The following is a 23,376-nucleotide window of genomic DNA, read 5'->3' on the forward strand; positions in this document are numbered from 1 at the left end:
GGCAAGTCCATGTCCAGGAGAAAGAGGGAAGGAGGTGGCAGGACAGGGATCCGAGCCCCTCCAGGCCCTGGCCAGATTGGAAATTCCAGGAAACCTTTGCCAAGGAAAAGAAAAAGGATTCTTTGAAGTTTTACAAAGTTGATTCAGGTGGGGTTTCAATGCCTGTTTCTCTTTCTCATTAAATACAGACACTTTTTCTCTCCAGAGACACTTACTGTGCTAAAAGCACTGGGAAATGCAAACCACAAGAAATCTAGAGACTTAAGAGTACACTTCCTTTTAACCCCTTGCGGCTGAACTGAACGCTACAGCAGTGTATGGACACATGGTGGAGATTACTGACCCATGGAGGCTCTCATTATGGGTCAGGTTCTGTCCCGTACAGCAACAAGGGAATGGGGAAACATCTACTTGGACTGGAGAGCATCCATAAAGCAAGAAGCACGTGCACCCTGCTCTCCGTGCCCCTCCATCACTACTAACCTCAGCAGTGGCAAAGAGATCCCTGTGCCTCACAGCAAGAAGCTAGCGAAAGTCTTTGTTCCTCTACTGCTGTTTTAAGCAGTTTAAGTGTGTTAGGAAAGTCCTTGCTCCACATTTGTATCGCGATTCAATTAAGATCTTGACATGGGAGGAGATCATGAGGACTGTGTTAGGTCCAGGACAGACATGGAGCCAAGGGAGTCATGGAGAAAATGTGCAAGGATGGGCAAAGAAAGCTCTCAAAGTGAGCGAGAAATGGTCAGGTGTGGGAGCTGGTGTGAAGCACATCATGAGCTATTGCATTTGCAGGAAACACCGAGCCACTGCATCCCTCGCAATCTCTCCCTTCTCATGTCCCCTTCACCTACACCATGCTGGGAAAGGGATACTGGATAAGGAGAGCATGTAAGACCAGATAGGCGGGGGTTTGGAGTAGCCCAAAATGAGTGTGGGCAGCCTCTGGGATGCCAGTACCCGTAGCGATGGTGGCGGTGTGATGAGGAAGAACCTACCCGGAGCGCTCAGCACGTCCCTGGTGTTAGAGGGAACCCCATCCGGACAGGACCTGGCTCCACACTGAGTGTCCGTGGAGGAGGAGAGAGGGGTGAGGAGCAAGGGGGAAATTAGCTCATATCCTGCTGAACCCTGTCCCAGGGAAAGTGAAAGCTCTTGGGACTCGTCACTCATTAACCCGGCAGGTGACAGTTTCCCAGCAGGAAAGCGTCTTTGCAGAAACTAGCACTACCAACCTCACCTACATGTGGATGGGATGTTGTCTTTGTGAGCAACTCCCAACTAGAAGTTTGCTTTCCAGATTTTGGGAAAAGTGCCATATCCTGCAGGTGTTTGAGCTGCTGAGGAGCCACATAGACATGAGCCAGAGCTGCCTGAGCTGCCTGGCCCGGGATGCAGATCCCTAACAAAAATCTGATGTGGTGGATTCAGTGAATCCTCTCCTCCACCCCCACGTACAGCTCCTGCCTTGCGCTGTCTCCAGCAATGTCTGTCTGGTCTTGAGCTCCGGCCTGAAATAGAGATGCCGTGACTGGGGCACACGAGAAAGGAAATGGGGAGTGGTGAGAAGCATCAGAGCGGAGGAGGTGACGGGACAGACTGGGGAGGAACTGGAGCTGTGCCTTGGTCACAGAGCATCGATGCAGCTCTGGCGGTGCTGCAGCACTGGGGCGCCGCTCCTTGGCCCCATGGTCCTGCCTCTGGGCCTTCTCCTCCATGGTGAGTCTCTGCTTGGCTAGTCTATGGACGGGTGGGGAAAATACCGCTGGGAGCAGCTTTGACCATCTCGTGCAAGAGGCAGCTCTTGCAGCTTCTCCAGGAAAACCAGCGTGCTCATGCAGGGGCTGGCTCCCCTGTTTTTTTCTCTTTCCTCCAGCTGGGTGATAGATTTCAGAGACAATCCATGCTTCGATTGGAGAAGGGGCTCTAGGGTGGCCATGGCACATGGAAAAGGTGTTGGGATGTCTGCGCTCAATGTACAAGACGGAAATTGCAGAAGTTTACTCTGCAGAGGAGTGGGGAGTAGTGTTGTGGTTGAACAGCTGGGAAGCTTTGGCTAAGATATAAGTGATCAAGGACATGCCCGTGACAGACACCTTCACTCTGGGCATGGCCAAGGAAGCATTTCTATCAGAACTTCAGCCCTGAACTCTCCAGCTCCAAATTTGGCCGGTGCCAGACCCTCTCCCCATCACAGGGAAAGGGCACGGGACAGTCAGAGGTGTCCTGTCTATGCCAGGGCAGCTCTCGGTGGGAGCATGTCTACCAGCAGGGAAGAGAGATGTTGATTGTCGTTCTTGGACACACTGAGAAAGGTCTAACACGGCACTGAACTCCTTCTTCTTTGCTTTCCTCAGCTTGGCAAGCTCTCAGCCAGGAAAGCTGTGAAGCTCCAGGTCAGTCTGTCCCCATCCTGCTCAGCTCAATCTCCCCTCCTTTGGCGGGACTAAAGGCTTTCCCACCAAATCTGTACTTTTTGGGGCCCCTCTCTGCTTAAGTCTCTTTGCAACAAGTGAACCAATGTGTAGGCTGCACATCTCCTAGGTCTGCTTTGCAGCCCCGTCCTGCACCAGACTCTGCCCCAGCAGTGTTGGCACTGGCTACCCAAACCCTATCTCCAAACCCCTCTGCTCATCAATACCTTCTACCTCCCATTCAGAGCAGTGAGGAAGAGGGATAAGATCTGTGTGTGGAAGAAAACACCCTTCTCTCAGTCTTGCTGCCTTGCAGCAACAGCCTTCAATAGGAACAGGGTGCAGACACCCCAACCCCAGCACTCATCCTCTGTCGCAGGGACAGATGTCTGAGGCCCTTTCTCCACCTGCTCTCCTCCATCCCCAGGTGATCTCACAGCCCCCAACATCTTCCTGAGCCCCACAGCAGCCCGACTGGGTGAAACCGTGCAGCTCCAGTGCATGGTGGTCACCAGTAGCCCCATTACCCGTGTCATCTTCTGCCATAATGGGAAGGAGTTGAGAGCCATGAAGGCTGTTAATAAAAAGAGCATCTACAGCCACGAGGAGAGTGTGTCCAAGGCCAGCTCTGGCAACTACTCTTGTCGATATGAGGTCCGAAATAGCCTGAACCAGGTGGTCCGATCCCAGCACAGCCATACGCAAAGCCTGTATGTGCAAGGTAAGGAGAAGAAACACCTTGTCCACCTGGAAAGGGTCTGAGCCCTCCCTGCCCCATCTCCCCTTTCATCAGCCCCATGTCATTTGCTCAGGTGAGGAGCCTGAAGGCCCAGACACTGATGCAGGGCCCAGCGATAAGACGACTTCGGCAGGTAAAAGGGACCTTGATCTGTGAGCTGGAGCTTTGCTCTGCTTAGGGGCCCAGCAAACTTCTCCCTCCCACAGGGCTTCACTTATGGGGTGAGGTTGTGCTGGGGGCCCATTTCAGCTGGGTCCTTGCTTTCCTCTTCTGTGTCACTGCACCCACCCTCCTCGCTCCTCCCCAAAGAAAAACACTGCACAGCATCAGCATGGGGAACCCTTTGGGACCCACAAGTGAGAAGCCAGGAGCAGTCCAGCCCTTTCCTGAACTCCAAACTCTTTCAATGGGGATAGGAGAAAACAAAGTGAAACTGGGGGAATAAATACTCATTTAATGTCACCCACTGCTTGCAGCTCCTGCATCATCGCCAGGCCAAAATTTCCTCCTCATCCTGGGTGTTTCAGTTCCTTGCGTCCTGCTTCTGGTTGCGCTGGGATGTCTGCTCATTAGGAAAGGTCTGTTGGAGGGGACTGTCCCTGCATGGGGGACAGGGGGTGAAGGGTTGGCAGAGAGTGACTGAGTGTCTTTGGCGTGACTGGCCCGGGTCTTCAGCCTCAGCTCTCCAGGAGCTGGGGGCTGAACTGCATCCTGCCACGGGGAAGGTGGCCAAGCCGCTGTGAGAGCAGCTAAATGCTCTGCACAGGGGCAGGGAGGAAAAGCGTTCACTGCAGATTCTCCTCTGTCCTCTTTTTCAGGGGTTTCTGGCTTCTGGACTAAGAGGTAGGAACCAAAGCAGTGGTCAGACTTTCACCAGGGGATGAGGAGAGCCAAGAGCCAGGGAACTCATGTAGATGGAGGTCCCTGGCAAGGCCAAACACTTTCCTCCTCCTGTCACTTTTCCGTCCAGACTTGGAAGGTGGGGAATAGGCTTTTCCTTTAGCAGTTCCGGTCCTCAAGACCCACTCCCGAATCTTAACAAAGTCCTTCCAAGAAAAAGCCTGCAACACAGCTCCTAGTTGCTCTCCGATAATCCTCCGTGCTCCCTGCAGCTTTCTGCCTTGTATTTTAGGATCTTCTCCACCTCTTAGCTCTGGTGTCCAAGTGGGATATTTTTTTCCAAGGCCTGGGGGTGGTGGGCAAGGCACAGGGCCATGTCCCTGTGGAGCAGGATAGGGTAGTATCATTGCTTCTTCCTTCCTTACAGGGGCCAGAGCAAGCAGGGAGGCAGCCCAGAGGATGAAATTCAATGTAAGGAGCCTGAAACCTTGCGGGGAGGCCCATGGCCGAGGGGAAAGAAGCCTTTTGGAAGCCTTTTGGAGTGTGGAGGGGGGTGGCCAGAGGCAAGCAGCCCAATGGGTGCCCTCGGGCGACGAAGGCCAAGCACATTTGGGGCTGCACCGGGCAGTCAGGAGGATGAGGAGGGGAGTATTCTCTCATATGGGGCACTCTTAAGGCCGCATGCAGGTGCTGGGCTTCACAGTATGAGAAAGGTGAGGATGTTTCTCTCCTTTCCTCAGATGCCTCCGTCAACGTCGCCCGAGTTTCCAAGGTGAGTCTTGGGATTTAGCGGCATCAGCCAAGCGAAGCTCCCAAGCCCAATCTCTGCAAGGTTGGGACATCGGGGGGGCTCCCACCCCACACTGCAGGTCTTGGAAATCCTTCCCTGCTCAGGCAGCACCCAGTCTTTCATGGAGACCCTCCATCATGGAGCGATGCTCATCAGGAGACCAGGCTACTGGGCACGGTTGCTTTGGGGAAGGTCTCAGCAAACCTGCGAGTGGGGGTTTATGCACCAGCAAAGCACTCGGGAGCTTCCTGCTCATCCTTGATTCCTTGCCCTCCTCTGTGCTTTTGGGATGGGACGGCAGAGCAGCAATTTCCCTGTTGCATTCACAGCCAGATTCCTCGCCAGAAGTTGCGGCAACAACATACGCAACCATCGCGCCGCGGAGGAACCAGCATCGCTAAGGCCAGGCAAGCTGTTCTCAGGAGCATGGGGCACCTATCCAGGCAAGACCCCATGGAACACCCTGTCTTTTGTCCCCTGCCAGGCTTGTGCACCCAGCAACATCCCTGCGCGTCTGCCCTGGAGGAGCATTTCCCGGCACCTAGTCCCTCCTCCTCCTTGTACTCGCCTCCGTCCATGAGCAAACCCCATACCCTCTGCTCCAGGGAGAAGTTTCCCCTCAACATTTTGCATAAAAGAATGAAAACCTGAGATGCGTGTAGAAACCCCATTTCTTTATTTTATTATTTTTTTAAGGATTTTTTTTGCAGTAATTGTTTTATCTTTTCCCTCCTGGCATATTGGCTAGATGCAATACATTTATATCCAGGGGGATCCCTGGGTGTTTTCCATCCAAAAAAGAGACACTCACCCAGCTCTGTGATATCAGGCTCAGGTGAGAGGGAGGAAAACAAATCTTGAAGACGTATGGCAAAATTATAAAGATTGGTTGGCAAGACTGGGGCTGTTGGCACTGCCTCTGATCATGCTGGGATGCAGCTCTGCAGCTTTGGTAATGCTGCTTATTTTACCTATCCCTCTTAACGAGGCTTTATCGACAGCATCGCCCGATGTTCATTGATCCTAGTGGTTGTCCCAAGTGCAAGTGCCAAAACTGAGTGTTCTCCTCTGCAGCTGGACCCCGTCCCCTTGGGACTCTCCTCCGACACTGGAATCCAGACTGGGGAAAAACACAGCTCTGAGAGGTGTTTGCAGGAGCTGCCCCCCATGAGCACCGGTACTGCTGCCATCACTTGGTGGCTGCCAAGTCCTTGTGGTCACAGCAGCTCTGGAGAGATTGCGGAGACCGATATATTTTGTCTCCATCCAGCTGAAAATTGCCAAGCGCTGGGATTTCATCCTGGTTTAGTCTCTCATCCTTGGGATCTGTTTCTATCCCCTCGCTAAGGGGGGACACAGCTGAGCCCAGGCCACATCTTCCTCTCGCTCCGTTGCTAAACTTTCATTTTTACCCAGGAATTTCATTTCCCTGTTTCTACAACCACAAAAAAAAAAAAATTGTCTGTGCGTGGCACAGTTGAAAACTCTTCAATAAAATCTAATTTTAATGAAGAAAACCTTGTGTCAAAGCATAGGATGTTTTCCACCTCTGGGGTTTTTTTAATTGCAACTGAATTAGGTTTTTTTTGCTTGTTTTTCAGTGAAGGCAGATCAATTATAACCCAAAAGAGGCCATCTGGGTTTGTTAGAGAATGACTTTATCGCCTTTTTGATCTGATGAGAATTTTGAATCCATTTAAGGTGATTTTCCTTCCTCCCCCACCTAGCACAGAAAGTGAATCTATTTTGCTGCTCAAAGAGGCAAACACTTTTCTGCTGTCCACAGCCACCACAGCACACTTGCAAAATGCAAAATAAAACCCAAAATAGAAAAAAACAATAAATAAATTTCCCCTTTCCCCATGGCTGACCCTGAGCTGCCTGCACTCACGTCACTGGGTGATTGTGCAGAAGCTGATGCTATGGAGGGAAGGGGCTCAGGACAAGTCACTGTGAGGGAACAGGTTGTCCAAGGGCAATCCCAGATATTGCAAGGATGTTGTAACTTCCCGATATTGCAAGGACATTTTGCCATATTCCAGATATTTTGGCCACTGGGAGCCTCCTCCTGTCTGCAAACATCAGGGTATAATTGCTGGGAGGGAGCTGTCCTGCAGCGCAGCATGAGGAGCTCTGCAGAGAGGGGATCAGGTGGAGGAATCCAGGAGATGCTTGTCCATCAGCATCACCTGGTGATGCACGAGGTAAGAGATTTCAGACAGCAGAGAGACCTGGACTGGGGTTCATGGAGCTTCTGCAGCAAATGGGTGGCTGACTATCTTGCAAGAAGTGTCAGAGCTGCATCGGAGCAATGCAGAGGCTCCAACGCAAGCTGTGGGTTTCAGCCAAGGCTATTCTGGATGTGGCAGCTTTGTCCGATGTCCGATGTCCTCGCCACAAGCACCTGGGACGTGCGTGTGGACTTGCGCTCCTGCCCAAAATAGAGCTGCTCTATGGGAGGAAATGGGGGTGGTGACAAATGTGGGAGCAGAAGTGGGGACGGTGCAGGTTGCAGCTGGAGCTGCAGGGTGGCAAGGCAGGCTTGGCGGTGCCGTGGTGTTGGGGTGCTCAGCCCCTGTCCCTGGGCTTTTTGCTCTGCAGTGAGTCTAGGACATCATATGTGGCACTCAGGAAAGGGCATGAGCAGAGGAAAAACCTTGTTCTCTTTGCTGTCCCCCTCTTTGGGAGCCTAACCCAAGTCCTCACACCCTCCCATGCACTGCAGCAGCGTGTGGCCATGTTTCATCTTGCCTGTCCATCCAGAAGAGCCCCCATGGCACCATCGTCATGCTGGCCTAGATCTTGGGTGCTGTCTGCGCCCTGCCGGGTCCCAGCACGGACCAGAACTGTGGAGCTTCCAGCCCCAGGGGTGCCCCAGCCCTTGCAGTGTCCAGAGTGGGCCCAGGCATCCGGCTCTGGCTGGGGGAGCTCTGCACAGGTTAGTCTGTAGATCACTTGGCCTGGTTTTCCCCTGGGGTGCAGAGGGGTGAAGGCCTCTAATCCTCCCATACTTTGCTTTGCTGGATTTGTTCCCCTCACACGCATCTCCCCCACTTGCTCTGCTCCAACCCTATGTGATTTCCCAGTCCCCAGCATCTTCCTGAGCCCCACGGCAGCCAAGATGGGTGACCTGGAGTAGCTACAACGCAGAGTGGCCACCAGCAGCCCTGCTACCTGCATCACCTTCTGCTGTGACAGGCAGGAGGTGAGAGCCATGATGGCCAAAGAGCATCTACCACCACTCTGAGCATGTCCGTGGCCAGCTCCAGCTGGGGACACCTTTTGTGACTCCAGGGTGGGCAGTTCTCATCTCCTGTCTCATCAGCCTCATATTAATTGCTGAAATGACAAGCCTGAAGGCACCATTTCTATTGCAAGGGAATGGCCAGGACCCAACTCCAGCAGGTCAAAGGGACGCAATGGGAGCATGTTTCCTCCCCATCCTCATCCCACCCTGTTCTTCCTCTTTGGCTTCCACTCACATTCCTGAAGTTTCTTCTGCAGATCTGGAAAAAAAAAAAAAATTCTCCCAGGACTGGGATCCTGCACAAGGCTGTCCACAAACGATGGATTTGCTGCCATCTTCAGCAGCAAGATCCTGGCCCAAGGGGGGCTATAATATGAATTTCCCCTCCAGTCGACTCCTGACCACGTAGCATTCTCCGTGCTTTCCCCTGCTTTCATTTTCAAAATTTCTCTCTTTGTTTTTTCTTACTCGCTTTGCTTTGCTTTTTTAAGCAAGCAAGAACTGCACCTATCTCGCCCGGAATGGGCAGCTTGGAGATGCAAACCCGAGTCAGAGCAGCAAGATCAACCATGGTAGCAGCTTCTTCATGCAAAACATGCATGGATTTCCAACTGGGCTCCTTGACCAGAGCCTCCAGCATTACAGCCTCCCCTCTGAAACCTTGAGCCTTAGTTTCCTCTTGGGGTGCCCTGGTTCCCCTCAGTTTCCTGGGTTTTGAGGAGGTGGGTATTATTGCACGAAGCCCTGCATGTCCTGAGGATGCACCAGCCTGGACGTGGACAGGGCTTGGGTGCTTGCTGCTGCGCTGGGTGCTCGGTGCAATGAGGTGCATGGGCACCTCAATCCTGGGATTTTTTTCCCTAGTAGAGCTAGAATGACACACACAAGGGATTTGGGGATACTGGGAAACCCTCTGGGCTTATCCCATTTTGCAGTGCCCTTTCTCAAGGTGTCCTCTCTAATCCCCTAACAGGGGCCAGAGCTGAGGGAGCAGGATATGGAAATGGGTTAAGCCCAATGTGAAAAGGCCACAATCCTAGGGAGAAATTCCATAGCGCCATACCAGGACACTCAATAAAGAGTCCAAATCTCCGGGGAGAGCGGAGAGTGCAGAGAGGAGAGATTGCTAAGGGTTGGATGCAGCTTGGCTTTAAACACAGCATGAAAACAGCTTTTTCTTATCTTGTCCATTTGCAATGCTATTGGTATTTAAGATGAGCTTAGCAGGATAAGAGAGCTTTGGGGAGGTGCATTTAGCTCAGGCCAGTGGCTGAGCCCTCCGCAAGGTGCCCACAAGTAACTGGAGTTATTTTAATATATAACATTACAGGGTGTTTAGTGCCGGTGAGACTAGGCGGGGGCAGAGAAGGGCTGGGCTGGGTGTTATCTCTCATGCATGACAGTCCTTGATGCGGATTATTTAACACCTTTGTGAGCCCTTTTCAGACCAGAGCGGCAGGGTTTCTTGCACCTCTTCAGATCGGTTATTCCCCAGGAGGGTTCTGCATCCCGCCTGCACCTCTATCCTAACCCCCTGGCCTTGCATCCCCTGCTGCTGCACATGGATACCCTGCTCGACTGCCTTGTTCCTTGCACTCCCAACTCCCCCGGGGCTCCTCCGTGCAGCCCCCTTGTCCTTCACCCCCCGCCAAAAACTGCCACCATCCTCCATGCGCCCATGTCCCATGCACGCACATGGCACCCCCACAATCCCTGCCCCTTGCACCCTACGGAGTGGAGCAGCCGCGGGGCATCCCTGAGCACCGGGAAGGGATCAGAGGGATTTTCAGGAATCACAGGCGGGGAAAAGAGGGAGCACGGGCAAGGTGGGGTGGAAAAATCCATTGCAGCACCGTGCTGCAGTGCAGGAGCTGCGCTGCCAGTGCTATGGTGCAGAAGATGCGCTGCAAGGTGCAACCCTGCACTGCAAGCGGCGCGCCGCACTGCAAATGCGGTGGTGCCTGCACCGCGCTGCATTGCAAGTGCGGTGGTGCCTGCAGTGCAAGTGCGAATGGTGCAGGGCGAGCGCAGAATCAGCTGCATTGCAAGCACCGCACGGCGTTGCAGGCCCGGCACTGCAGTGTGAAGATCAGGTTGCAGCGCAAGCGCAATGCACCGCGCCGTCGGTGATGCTCTGCAGTGCAGGCAGGGCCAGTGCAGTGGCACAGTGAAAGCAGCACTGCAGCCACATCCCCAGGAAACTCCAACAAACCACAAATCCCGTTTTTAATGTCTCCCGGCCAGCAGGATGCAGAATTTCCCTTGCATTTCTCAGTGTACCCAGAGGCTTTTACACTTTGGTACTCCCGGCTGGGACCATTCCTTGTGGTCCCCGTGCGAGTCCCTTGGGGTCCTGCACCCATGTAGCCCTTTGCCCTTTACACCCCTTACTTTTTGCACCCCATAAATCCGCTCCTCTTTGTACCCTCGCTGTCTTTGCACCCCTATGCACCCTCTCGTTGGTGCATCTTCCTTACACCCACTCGTTTTTGCACCTACTGCCCCTTTGCACCCCCATTCGCACCCTCTCCTCCTTGCACCCCTGTTACGCCCTCTTTGCATCCCCTTTTGCACCACCCTTTGCACCCCCCCGCACCCCTTCCCCTTTGCACCCCCCCATGCATCCCCTCTCCTTTGCATCCCTTTACACCTCCCTAGGTCTTTGCACACCCTTGCACACCCTCTTTGCATCCCCCTTTGCATCCTCTACCCCTTTACACCTTCTTCCCCTTGCACCCCTCGGTCCCCTTCGCAATCCCCCTCCCTTGGCCCCTCTCGGCGGCCGTATGGGCGGCGGGCAGCGGAGCGCAGGGCGACTCCTCCGGTCATTGGCCTCTCGCCCTGTCAATCACAGATAAACAGGGCAGGGCCGCCCTTCCCCCCGGGCAGGCAAGAGTGACAGCGAAGAAGGCCAATGGCAATGCAGGAAGGACCTCGGGGGCGGGACCATGGGCAGGCAGCCGTGCCCCCCCCACCGCTCGTCATCAAGCAGGAGTGACAGTAGGATCAGCCAATCGGCACGAGAGGAAGGGGCGGAGGCGGAGCTGAGGCCAGAGCGACAGCGCGACGGACCAATGGCGTGGCGGGGACGGAGGGGGCGGGGACGCCCTTCCCCACGTGGGGCCCCAGCGATGGCCGCCGCGGAGGGTGAGTGTGGCGGATGGGGGATGGGAAAGGGTTTCGGCGCTGCACGGGATCGGATCGGATCGGATCGGATCGGATCGGTTCGGTTCGGTTTGGTTTGGGTGCCCGGTGCCGTACGGGGTCGGTTCGGTGCCCGGCGCTGCACGGAATCTGTTCTGTTCGGGTGCCCGGTGCCGCATGGGGTGAGTTCGGTGCCCGGCGCTGCACGGGATCGGTTCGGTTCGGGTGCCCAGTGCCGCATGGAGTGGGTTCGGTGCCAGGCGTTGCACGAGATCGGTTCGGGTGTCCGGCCTTGCACGAGGCCAGTTCGTTTCGGGTCGGTTCCTGTGCCCGGCGCTGCACGGGATCGGTTCGGCTCGGGTGCCTGGTGCCGCCTGGGGTGGGTTCGGTGCCCGGCGCTGCACGGGATCGGTTCGGGTCGGGTCGGTTGCCCAGTGCTGCATGGAGTGGGTTCTGTGCCAAGCATTGCACGAGATTGGTTCGGTTTGGATGCCCGGTGTTGCACGGGGTCGGTTCGGGTTGGGTCCGTTCCGGTGCCCGGCACTGCACGGGGTCGGGTCCTTTCCGGTGCTCAGCACTGCACGGGGTCGGTTTGGTTCCGGTGCCCGGTGTTGCATGAGGTTGGTTCGGTTCAGGTCGGGTCGGTTCCGGTGCCCAGTGCTGCATGGGGTTGGTTCGATTCAGATGCCTGGTGTTACATGGGATCAGTTCGGTTCGGGTCGGTTCCGGTGCCTGGCGCTGCATGGGGTCGGTTTGGGTCAGGTCGGTTCTGGTGCCCCGTGCTGCACCGCATTGGTTCGGTTCAGGTGGCCGGTGCCGTACGGGGTCGGTTCGATGCCCGGTGCTGCACGGGACTGGTCCAGTTCTAGCGCACGGGTCCGGTTCTGCTTCCCCTTCTCATTGGGTCCAGCTTCCTGGCTCAGCAGCGGAGCAGGAACCGGGAGCCGGAGCAGCTTTCCCAGCTCCAAGGGCTTTTCCTGTCCCTGTTTCCACCCTTCCTCTCCCATCGCTCCCGCACTTGTCTCCTCCTCTCTCCCTCCTGCAATTTTCCATTCTCCCTTTTCTCCCTTTTTTTTTTCCTTTCCCTTTTCCTTTTCCTTTTCCTTCCCTTCCCTTCCCTTTCCCTCCCTTCCCTTTCTCCTTCTAATTTTCCTGCCTCCCAGGTTTCCTCGGTGCCCTCCATTCCCCGGCAGAGCCTCCTGACGATGCTCCCGCTTCCTTCCTGCATCACCATGGGTCTCCGCATCCCTCCGGCTGCCGGCGGATCCTGGATCCCTTCGGAGCCGACTCCACGGCTCGCGGCGCCGGCGCTCGCTCACAAACGGCTTAAAACCATGCGGATTGCGCTCACATCCCTGTTGGAATCGTGTCCGCTGGAGACGGGGAAATATCTGGGCTTGTTCCATGGGTTTGGGGGGTCCTTGGGGAGGCATCGGAGCATCCCCGGGTGGTGGGGGACACCGCGGGATCGCCGCTCTGCGGATTTTCACTCTTCCCTCTTGCTTCCAGGCCTGGCTCCTGCTGCTCCCGGCCACCACCCGGCTGCTCCCAGCGTTCCCGTCCCTTCCTGCCACCTCCTCGCCTTCCTCCGGGTTCGCAAGAGCGACTTCGGCACCCTGCAAACGCCCCAGAAATGGGTGCGTTTCCTCGGCAGCTCCCGCAGCCTGGCCGGCCACTCGGACCTGCTGGGAATGGCCCAGGTTTCCTTCTCCATCCCCCCTTGTGGGGCCGACCTTCCCAGGAAGCTTCTCCAGACATGAAGGGACCAGGGAGGGACCCTTGGCATCCTCTTGGCCGGGCTAACAGGGAGCCTGTTGCTTACATTCCTCTGCAATGATAGACCCTATGGAATGATAAAACCTGTGCAATGATAGACCCTACCCTTTTTTTTCTATTTTCTAAATATATGTTTATGTTTTTAATATATTCTTTATATATATATATTTAATATATTCTTATATATTTTTATACATATTTTTTATATTGGTCAGTCAACCAGGAAGGAATAGTTGGTGCCTTTTTTAAGGGATGTATGCAATCCGCAGGAGAGGTGATTTCTGCTCTTGCAAATCAATATTTCCGGCGTGCGTGACCACGTTTCTTTGCCCACTCGTGCAACGGCAGCTGTTCTGCTCTTGGAGTGGAGGAGGAGTCTCTTGCCTTGCGCTTCCAGCATCCCCAGGGTGCTAAATTGGATGCCAGCCCTGAAGAGCAGAGCCCAGGGGGTCTGTCCCCTGCCCCAGCTCCATCGGAGCGATGGGAAAAGGCTCCTTTGGAGCCGCGTTTTGAGGCACCTGGAGCTCTCTGAGCAGCTTTTGGGCTGGGATGACTTTAGCGCGTGCCTGCCCGCTTTGGTTTTGTATTCTCTGAGCTGTGAGAAGGGCCCTCCCAAGACCAGCCATGAAAAAACACATGATGAGGAATGTCCTGCTCTCCTGCCGCTGCTCACAGCCTTCCGCAAGCCGGAGAATTGAATCCTCTCTCCAGAATTCAGGGCCCTTTGGGATGTTTATTGCCTGTGCTAGCGGACACCGCAGAGACGAGATGCTCGGCTGGCAGATATTGCAGCAAAATAAACACTTATTTGACGCATTAAGATTCTCTTGCTGCCAAGGTAGCCTTTGTACCCGTGTTATTGCCCGTGAATATCTCCCTTCCTTGCAGTTTTGCTCCTGCAATCACCCTGCAACTTGTGCAGCTGCTGACGCATGAATGGGAATCGTGGTCATGAACATGCAGGAGCTCAACCTGTTGGTCTTCCAGCCTCTGGATTTACAGTGCGACTCCAGGAAAACCCTCTCTCCTGCTTATTTGTGCCGTGAGCGAGGGCTTCCTTCCAGGTTTATCACTAGGCACCGAGAAATTACTTGCGGGTTTCAAGCAGCGAGGGTGAACCTCCATCCCCTGTAACATCGTGGTTCCTTCTGGTAGCCAGGAAAAGCTCTATGAATTAACGTAATCCCTGCCATTGCTGCACCAAATTGCAGCAGATGCACAGCTCTGCTATGAAAGCAATTGCAAAAATGGTATTTCCACCCAAAAGTGCCCTGCCCTTGACTTTGGTGGCGTCAGGCTACAATATTGACACGAACACATGCTGTTCTGGGGAGGACGTTGCCTGGATGTGATGAGGAAGTTGCATTCGGCTTCAGCGCTGCCGTTTCCACCTCCAAAGTCGGCCTTTCTCTGGTGGGAGCGGGATCTCGGGAAGCTGCCCAAGATGACTCTCTTTTTGTGCGGACCGTGGCCCTCGAGATAGCCAACAAAACCTGGATTGTCACCCTGCAAAACCCCAGGTAATGCTGCGATAAAGAGCTGGGAGGGCGGCGAGTGTTTGGGGTGAAGATATTCCCGAAGGGCTCATACCCCCCGATGCCAAAGTCTGAGTATTTTCCTTGGGGAATGAAAATAAATGCAAGTGCTCTTCCCTTTCCTCCTCAACTATGCTGTCCTTGCAGGAGCTACTGCTACAGTGGCTACAGCCACATCCCACCTACTTCCCAAATCCCACCGGGAGCCACGGAAAGCTGCCAATTTGCCAACAGAGCACTCCAGAGCTAGGGGACTCAGGAAGCCGTGGAGAAGGGAGGATATAGGGGACTCAGGAAGCCATGGAGGAGAGAGGATATAGGGGACTCAGCCATGGAGAAGGGAGGATATAGGGAACTCAGGAAGCCAGGGAGGATATAGGGGACTCAGATGGCCATGGAGAAGGGAGGATGCTTCTGTCATCTCCTAACTGCCTTTTTGAACTAGCTTGGAGGATTCCTGGTGAGCTTTGAGGCTTGGAAGCGAGGGCTGAAGGTCCTGCATGCAAGGGCTTGGGAGCTTGCCCGGAGGAAAACTCCCTGCAACATGTTCTCCTTGGTGGGAATTGCAGCTTGGGTTTCATTATGGTGCTTCTCCATGCTGGGTACAAGAAGCTGGGTACAATGAACAGCCCGTCCCTCCTGCTCATCCACCGTCCCTCCATCATCTCTTGTGGTACGTTGTATTTCAGAAATGAAAAGCTGGTGTAGTTGGACTAGCTCCAGCCAGGTCCTGGGAGCCACAGGCAGGTGTTTTTGAGCAAAATAATTTCTATTTTATTTTATTTTATTTTATTTTATTTTATTTTATTTTATTTTATTTTATTTTATTTTATTTTATTTTATTTTATTTTTCTTTTATTTTTCTTTTATTTTTCTTTTATTTTGATTTTTCATTTATTTATATATTTACTGTTCCCCTTTCTTCCTTATGCATCAAAGGAGGGAGACCAGCTCCAGGCTTCCTAATATGCTGCTGCTTATCTGATGTGGTGGTTACCACCAATTGTGTCACCTTCAGCTGTGGGACACTGCCCTCCAGGACAACCATTTCCTTCTGGTGAATGGATTGTGCTCAGGGCTTGCTTTTGTCTTTGGCTTTGTGGTTGGAAGTGGCAAGAGGAACCAAAGAGCATCGCGGTGACCTGGGGCAGCAGAGGGGAATGGGTTCCAGGCTGTGGTTTAGCTAAGGTCTTGTGGGCAGAGGTGAGGGCAGGATGAGGTCTGTGGGGTTTTGTGGGGAAGAAGGGCACAAGAAAGCTCTGAAACACAAATCTAAAGCTTTTTTTTTTTTGGCCCTTCATCTCCTGACATTTACTGTCTGGAGGGTTCAGTGCAGCTGAGAGTGGGTTTTTTGCTAGATGGGCCCCTGGGAAATGCAGTCCAGCCCTCACGTCTTTATGGGTCCCAACCATGGCCATGTGAGGCAAGGTCTTTGGCTTGATCCCATAGGACCGCAGCTCCTTGTTGCATCTGCTGGAGCATCTCAGCTCCTAGCCTTTCTGAGACCACTAAAGAAGACCAAGAGTTGGAGGATGAAGCACCTTTTTAATGCATGCACCTTCTTGCTCCTGACTTGTCCAATGTTCATAGCTGCTCCCAGGAGCGAGTTTTTCTGGCTCTGGCAGCGGAGCTGCGTTTCATGGCTGAGTGCTGAGTCTTTGGGGCTGCAGATGGAGCAGCTGGCTCCTCAGGACGCTGGGTAGGCTGGAGAGAGGCTTTCAGGGATATCTTGGACTGATGAGCCCAGCTTGGAATACTGCAGGTTTCGGAGTGGCCCGTGCAGCAATCCTCAGCCCCCTAAGGCATTGCCAGCAGCAGGACTGCTGTCCGTAAAGGTTCCCAGGCTTTTCTTCCTTCCCAGTGTCCGTGAGGTGTTGTGACCTTCTAGCAGGAGATCAGAGCCTTCAACCTGGCCGGCTGGACTCGCTTTCCTGCAAGGCAGACGTAGATGTGGGTAAAGGTGCTCGCGGAGGGGAAGCCACCACACCGTAAGCATAGAATCATAGAATGCTTAAGGTTGGAAGGGACCTCTAGAGATCATCTAGTCCAACCCCCTGCACACGCAGGGTCACCTAGAGCACATGGCACAGGACTGCGTCCAAGCGGGTTTTGAAGATCTCCAGAGAAGGAGACTCCACAACCTCTCTGGGCAGCCTGTTCCAGTGCTCTGGCACCCTCACTCTTAAGGAATTTTTCCTTAAGTTCCTGTGGAACTTTTGGTGCTTCAGTTTGTGGCCATTACCTCTAGTTCTGTCGGTGCCACCAGTGAAAAGAGGCCGCCCCATCCTCCTCACTGCCTCCCTTGAGGTACTTCTAGACACTGCTCAGGTCCCCTCTCAGCCTTCTCTTCTCCAGGCTGAACAGGCCCAGCTCCCTCAGTCTTTCCTCATGAGGCTGCACCATGCCCATGCAAGGGCTTCCAAAACAAGCCCCAGGACTCACAGCCCGGTTTATGCCTCCTGATCCTGAAGGCTGCCCTGAGCTGCTCACTTTTAGCACGACCACGGGCTCGGTGGCCGGGTCCTGCACGACGCCCGGCCACGCTTACCTATCTGCAGCAGGAGATGGAGTGCGAGAGCCACAATCAGGAAGGCGAGGACCACGAAGGCCAGGTTGCCCGAGACTCCCAGCCCTGGGAGAAGGAAGGCAGTGAGGAGAAGCACTGGTTCCCAATGGAGCCAGGCCAATGGAGGGCAAAGCCAAGCTCTGCAGCAGCCCCATGCTTGGGCTGCTTGGCTCATTCCCGATGCTGCTGGAAAACCTGGATGGCTGCCACCGTGTTGATGCAAAGGGACCTGTGCTCCAAAGTCCCCCCTCCAAGGAGGACTATTGCAAGCTCCAGACAGCTTGGCTGTGGATCAGCATAGCCCAGTATGGAAAAACTCCTGAGCCTGGAGACTGTCTGGCCTTGCTGGACCCAGCCCTTCCCCATCTTCAAGAGAAGCTTTTCCTAATGTTCTGCCTAAACTTTGCAAGCTGTCGCTGTTGGTGTTCAGTACATTGTCTGCAAGGTCCAACAAGAGTTTGGATCCTTTTTTATTTCTTTATTTTTAATGGAGCCAGACATGTACTAAAAGACTAGCTCCCTTTGACCTGCTGGCCACGTAGCTCCTGGTTATCTCTTTGCATGAGGAGGTCACAGCAGAATGTATTGACCCAGGAATCCCCATATATCCCAAATCCCTTTATATCCTGAGTATAGGGAATATTGTCCTTTCCCAGATGATTTCTGCTAAGTTCTCACCGGTGAGCTGAAGTGAGCATCTCACCATCAGTGCTGCAGCACTGATTTCAAGCCACATGAGGGAAAAGTCCTGCATACCCTCACACCTCAGGAAGGGCAAAAGGAGGAATTTCCCTTTGCAAGGAAGCTGCCTTGGGCAGCTAAAAGCTGTTTTTTGGGGGCTGTGTTGTGTAGCATTACAGGTCTTCCCATGAGGACAGAGGTGACCAAGGCCATGCCAAGAGCTGGGAGTCCTCATGCCAGTGGCTAGTGGAAGGTGACAACCTGCCATTCCCTCCCTGTGCCGCAGGGACTGTCCAGTGACACCAGAGCTTGGAAAGTGGGATCCTGTCCAACATTTTATCCCATGGGATGCCACAGCAAGAATGGGGAGCACTGCTTCTTACCTTCGGTTGTCATCTCCGGGCTCAGTGCAATGCTGTTGTTCCTTGGAGCATTCTTCCTGCCTGGGGGACAAACATGCAGAGATGGGGGTCACCCCCAAAGCACCTTGTCCTTGTCATGTCATGGGGTTTGCCAGAGTGTGGGCAAGCAGAGGGATTATGAGGTGGCCCCAGGATGTTCTACCATTTCTAATGAGGAGCATCCCTGCACCAGGCAGGTCTTGCTGGGAAGAGCCCAGTGGGGTTGACCCTGCAGGACCCCTGAGCCTGTGCAACAGGGACAGCCGCTCCTGGGTGCATTCAAGAGGTCTTCCTGATGCAGAGCAAGGAAAACCCCCCTTTGCCCCAATCCACTCACCTCCAGCATCCAAAAACCATGGGACACTCAGCCTTGAAAGCCTGACCTGCCCGTGGCTGCTCAGGCGCAGGTACCCGCAGGAGTAGGAGCCGCTGCTCCTTGGGGAGACCTGGAATGTGAGCATGGAGCTGAACTGCCCTTTCCCGACCGGGTGCTTCGCCAGCTCCATGCCGTCCTTGCAGAAGAAGATGCTGGCGACGGGTAAGCGGGAGAGAACAAAGCAGCGTGCAAGAACCAAGTCGCCTTCCCGAGCTGAAGAGCCATTGGAGATGAGCACCGGCGGGGAAAAGTCACCTGGAATGGCAAAGGGATGCGCTGCTGGCACGCTAGCACGGAGGGATGTGTGCTGGCGAGCAGTGATTTCTAATCTTCCTCATGGCAGCGTGGGCTTTGCAGCTGCCTCGGTGCTTTTGGCTGGAAATAGGAAACACTGAAGAGGGAGAAAAAGAAGGAACAAGAGTTGGAAGAGCCTGTCCATTTTTCAGACATGGTGAGCCATGGAATAAATTAAAAAAAAAAGTCATATTTTGATGTTTGGAAAGCAAAAGCTCTGTTCATGTGAGAAATTAGCACTGAAGCGGGTAAAGACAGAAACAGACCTGGGAAGAAAAGAGCTGGAGGGTAAATATATTTAAAAAGTGTGGAGTTTTTTTTTTTTTTTTAAGTAACCAAAACAGTTTTTGCCTCCTAGCTAAGAAGGCAGAACATTCTCAGGCAAAATATATATATATTCAAAATGTGGGGGAATCAAAGGCACTTTTTGGTGGTGTTTCCCAAGGGAAATGTTTTATCAAAATGTTCCTGGGCGACTGTGGCCTCTTTTACAGTGCAACCACAATCTCTGCAGGAAAATCACGTCTTTGGTGTTTTTTTATTTTGTTTTTTTTTTATTTTGTTTATTTTGTTTGTTTTTTGTTTGTTTTTGTTTGTTTTTTTTCCTTTTAGCTTGACCTCTAGCTTGAAAAGAGACTTCTTCCTCTAACTTCATATAGGAAACGGGTTGTTGTAGAGCTAAGCAAGCCTTCCCCCTTGGGCAAGCGGGCAGACACTGGGGTTTTCCAGCCTTGCAGCTTCCTTGCACTTGATGAATCCCAGCCCCCATGGACAGAGGGTCACCCAGGACATGCTGTGCCAGGGATGGGGAGCGGGGTCACAGTTCTCCTTGCATGGAGCCCTGGTGGGGCTGGAGGGCCTGGAGAAGCTTGGAGAGAACAGAGGAAGGTTTTGCTACAAGCACAAGGGAGAGAGAAAGGTCTCATCCCGATACCATGCCGGAAGCCACATATCTGCTCCCACGAGATATCCAGGATGAAGGCTGGTTTTCTGGGCATCTCCCATGAGCTGGAATCAGGCTGCCCACCCAGAAGACAAGTGCGGTGCTGGGCATTGCAACGCATGAGCATTGCGGTGTGGGCTTGGCGAGGTGGCAGGAATCGAGCTCCAAGCTTTCTCCTCTCACTGCTGCCGCCCAGGACATGTGCACGTTTTTGTGTTGCAAGAGACAGGACGTGGAAGGCGTTTTTCTGACTGTTCCCTTTGCGGTGCACTCACCTGGAGAGCTGCAGGTCTCTGTCTCTATCTCGCTGACACCTGTGTAGGGTAGCAGAAGGGGTTAGTTTGGTGTTGGTGCTTGGAAAAGGGCCTGCTGGCTGGTGTAGAAAGGGATGTATCCTGTAAGGATGAGGGGCCACCCTGGGAAAGCTTCAGAAGATGGGCACGGTTTGCTGCAGAGCTCTGCACGAAGGTCTGAAGTCACTAACGCCCATCAAAAAGAGCTTTTCCATGATGCCTTGTCCCTTCTAGGCTAGGCCCAGCCACACCAAGTGTGGCCTATGCTTGGTCCTGTCCCAGGAGAGACAGGTTCATGCACATGGCTCAGTGCAAGGATAGGATTCCCTCTGCAGCAGCATGAAATGTTCCTGACATCCCTGTCAGCCAGATAAGCCCTCCAAGAACCTAGTGAGCATCCAGAGGCTGTCCTCACCCTTCTAAGCAGCTGTCATCAGGCTCTCCACGAACTTCTGTGTTTTCAGGCCCTCTGGACCCCCTCGCAATTGCTCCAGAGACTCATAGTTTTGTCTCTCACATGGGGCTTTCCTTTCCCCTAGTAATGATGCCATGAAGGACTTCCCAGCTCTAATACACCCCATGGGGCTTCCACGCTCATCCCTTGCTGCCGTCCTGGAGGTGACTCTCCAAAGTGCCCCGCGGGTGGATGGTGCTCCCTGGTCTCCACCTGCCATGCAGGTGTTAGTGCCTCTCTGTGCTGCAAGCCTACCCTTCCCGCAGAGCAGGGGAGAGGGCCCAGGAGTCCTGAGGTCCAAGTCCTCCCCCACAAGACCCTGCTGGGCCATTTGCCCACTTACCGGCCGTCCAGCTGAGCAAGAGCAAGGTAGCAGCAGCCCAGCTCCTTCTGTCCATGCCCGGGCCCTGTCTGCAGACAGCGTCGTGCTCCCCAGGACGAGGCTGCCACGAATGAAAGGGGAAGTAGAGGTTGGTTTCCTGCCCGCGATGCTTTGCCGGGGCATGACCGAGCTCTCGGGGAGGAGAATGCAAGAGGATGGGACAGGCAGGATGCGTCCCTGCCGTGCTGGGTGCTCCCCAGGCACGAAGCAAGCACCTGGGCTTGCAAAGCATGGGGCAGTATCTGGCTCCTTGTTCCCCATGATCCCCGCTGCAAAGAGTCCCCAAAGAGGGCATGGGTGGCACTAGGCGAGTGCCAGCCTCCATGCGCTACCCCAGACTCGGGGTATGTCACAACTTCCTCTGGGCCCAGCGGGACAAGCCAACACATGGCAGGTTTCCAGCATCCTGAGGGCAAAGCTTCCCCCAGATTTCTCAGCCTGTACAGTCTCAGCTTGGAGGTTCCTGTATTTTCATGGCTTGCACTAGAAATGTGCAATATCCATTTCACATCTCTTGGGCAGACAGAATTTCTTCTTCCCTCTCTCCTCTCCTCTCCTCTCCTCTCCTCTCCTCTCCTCTCCTCTCCTCTCCTCTCCTCTCCTCTCCTCTCCTCTCCTCTCCTCTCCTCTCCTCTCCTCTCCTCTCCTCTCCTCTCCTCTCCTCTCCTCTCCTCTCCTCTCCTCTCCTCTCCTCTCCTCTCCTCTCTCCCCAAGTAATCCTCATTTAATTTAGTCCAACTTGATCCCAAGCAGGTATTTGTATCCCCTGCAAGGATTGTCAGAGTGGGACCCAACCTAATACCATGACCATGACCTTTCCTAGGTGCAGCAGCCCCATTGCTTGGATCACCAGAACATTGTAATTTATAATCTTCTTTCCCTGGGGCTTTCTGCCCCAATAACATTGTGTTGTTTGGCTCATAGATTCAACTAGAGGTTGGGGACTGCAGCAAGAAGCCCCTCACACTCTTCTTACACACACTTTTCTGTGAATAAATGCTTGAGTCCTGAGGTTGCAGCATGACCTCTTTGCAATCCTCTTTTCATCTTTAATGCTCTCATCATCCCTTCACTGTCAAAGGGTAGTTATACCCCGAGGAACAGAATAGGCTGGTGGACTCCACCGAGCTGGTGTGTCATTCAGCTCTGGTGCTATCTGGAGAGCCCAAGGAGAATCTGGCTTTAATGAGGGAAATCTGGCACATCTCCAGAGCTACTGGACACCTTTACACAGGAACAGGACCCTAGATTTCCACTGTTGGGAGCTCAGACACTTGACTGAAGAGAAACTAAGATTTTTAAACTGTGCTGTGAGAGAAGGTTCCATCATCCAGTCTCCCCTAGCCCTGCCTGGGTAGAAAGGGGTCTATGTGGCCCTATATGCATCCTCTTCCAAACTTCCAAACTGTTTGTTTTTTGCTCCTTCCACATCTTTTCTCACACATTGCACAGAATGACAGATGGTTTTCTTATCTCATTTCCACTCCCTTTCTCTCCTCCTCACCCACATGCTTTTGCACTCTTCTTGCTTTTGGTTTCCTTCTTGAATATATTCTTGCATTTCCTGCTCTGCGGTGTTTTGCCAGCCTTGTAGCCCAAAGAGTGAAATGAGGTGGGGAGGGTTTAGGCCTGATGTTGTGGAGGTAACAAACCTTGATGTCTATATATGAGTGTATTCAATTGCATTTCATGAGGGCAGGGTGTGAAAAAAGGGGAAGAGAAGATTGCTAATCACTGGAAAGGAAGAAAGATAGACATGTCACTTAGATGTGAAACAGAAGTTTTGAGTGGTGAGATTTCAAAATTTCCCAAGGAGATGGAGGGGGTGGGAGAAGAGGTTGATGGTGGAGGAAAGTCCCAGGACTTTCCCACAGCTCTTGCAAGGTCCCTCAAGCCTCTGCAGGCTTTGTCAGTAGAAAACAGTCACAGTCCTTCTTCCCAGAGCACTGCATGTTTTTGGAATCTCTAGAGTGTTTTTAAAGAAAAAAAAATGCAGAGAGGAATCACCCAGAAGCTTTTGGAGCTTGAATGATCCAGGTCATGCCTAACAACAATGCACCTAAAACAGTTTGAGATGATCATTTCATAGGGCCAGAGCAGCCCTCTCGGGTCTAATTCTGAATTACTAAGCAATGACTTGTTTCCTACTGCAAAAGGATGTTATAAAACCAGAAAACAGCCCCAAAAAGACCCGAGCTGGACTCCCTCCTGCAAACAGTGCAAAGATGGTTTGTAAACAGGCTCGTGCAACGCTGCTGCACTGCTGGACGTGCAGCACTGGTGCTTAAGGACGCTGATGCAAACCACTTCCTGAGCTTTGGCTCTGCGCTCTCCTCACCACCTCCCAGCCCCACTTCACAGCGCTCTTGTTTTTCACTTTTATCACTGTGGTCTCAGAACCTTTGTGCTCCTGTGACACTCTGTCGGTCTCAGTCTGACAGGGTGCACCCCACAGCTCCATCTGTTAAGGCTGCCAGAAGAGAAGGGGTTTTGAGCGCATGGCT

General features: G+C 53.4%; 2 protein-coding genes across 2 annotated transcripts; one reads left to right on the forward strand and one right to left on the reverse strand.

Moving 5' to 3' along the window:
- The first annotated feature begins 965 nt into the window (after positions 1-965).
- On the forward strand, positions 966-12,931 carry LOC148595223 (uncharacterized). The gene is made up of 10 exons (XM_088521921.1): positions 966-974; positions 1,518-1,716; positions 2,355-2,393; positions 2,839-3,132; positions 3,224-3,283; positions 3,645-3,728; positions 4,418-4,461; positions 4,694-4,762; positions 5,855-5,957; positions 12,681-12,931. The coding sequence occupies exons 1-10, from the start codon at positions 966-968 to the stop codon at positions 12,929-12,931; spliced, it is 1,152 nt and encodes a 383-aa protein (XP_088378047.1).
- A 3,387-nt stretch (positions 12,932-16,318) lies between these two features.
- Positions 16,319-21,104, reverse strand: LOC148595224 (uncharacterized). The gene is made up of 6 exons (XM_088521922.1): positions 20,834-21,104; positions 20,019-20,057; positions 18,468-18,761; positions 18,113-18,172; positions 17,031-17,114; positions 16,319-16,413 (listed from the first exon to the last, which is right to left on the reverse strand). The coding sequence occupies exons 1-6, from the start codon at positions 21,102-21,104 to the stop codon at positions 16,367-16,369; spliced, it is 795 nt and encodes a 264-aa protein (XP_088378048.1). The 3' UTR covers positions 16,319-16,366.
- Between the last annotated feature and the right edge of the window lie 2,272 nt (positions 21,105-23,376).

The sequence above is a fragment of the Tinamus guttatus genome, unplaced genomic scaffold, assembly GCF_059628265.1.
Source record: "Tinamus guttatus ecotype Peru unplaced genomic scaffold, ASM5962826v1 Tinamus_guttatus_pri_ptg000139l, whole genome shotgun sequence".
NCBI classification, from domain to species: domain Eukaryota; kingdom Metazoa; phylum Chordata; class Aves; order Tinamiformes; family Tinamidae; genus Tinamus; species Tinamus guttatus.

Coding starts and splice junctions, on each gene's coding strand:
- LOC148595224 (XM_088521922.1), bottom strand. CDS start 21,104: ATGCTTTGCAAGCCCAGGTGCTTGCTTCGTGCCTGGGGAGCACCCAGC. Junction 18,173..18,467: donor ATGGTTTTTGGATGCTGGAG/GTGAGTGGATTG, acceptor TTTGTCCCCCAG/GCAGGAAGAATGCTCCAAGG. Junction 17,115..18,112: donor CCCGGAGATGACAACCGAAG/GTAAGAAGCAGT, acceptor TCCTTCTCCCAG/GGCTGGGAGTCTCGGGCAAC.
- LOC148595223 (XM_088521921.1), top strand. Junction 1,717..2,354: donor TCTGGGCCTTCTCCTCCATG/GTGAGTCTCTGC, acceptor TGCTTTCCTCAG/CTTGGCAAGCTCTCAGCCAG. Junction 4,462..4,693: donor CCCAGAGGATGAAATTCAAT/GTAAGGAGCCTG, acceptor TGGGCTTCACAG/TATGAGAAAGGTGAGGATGT.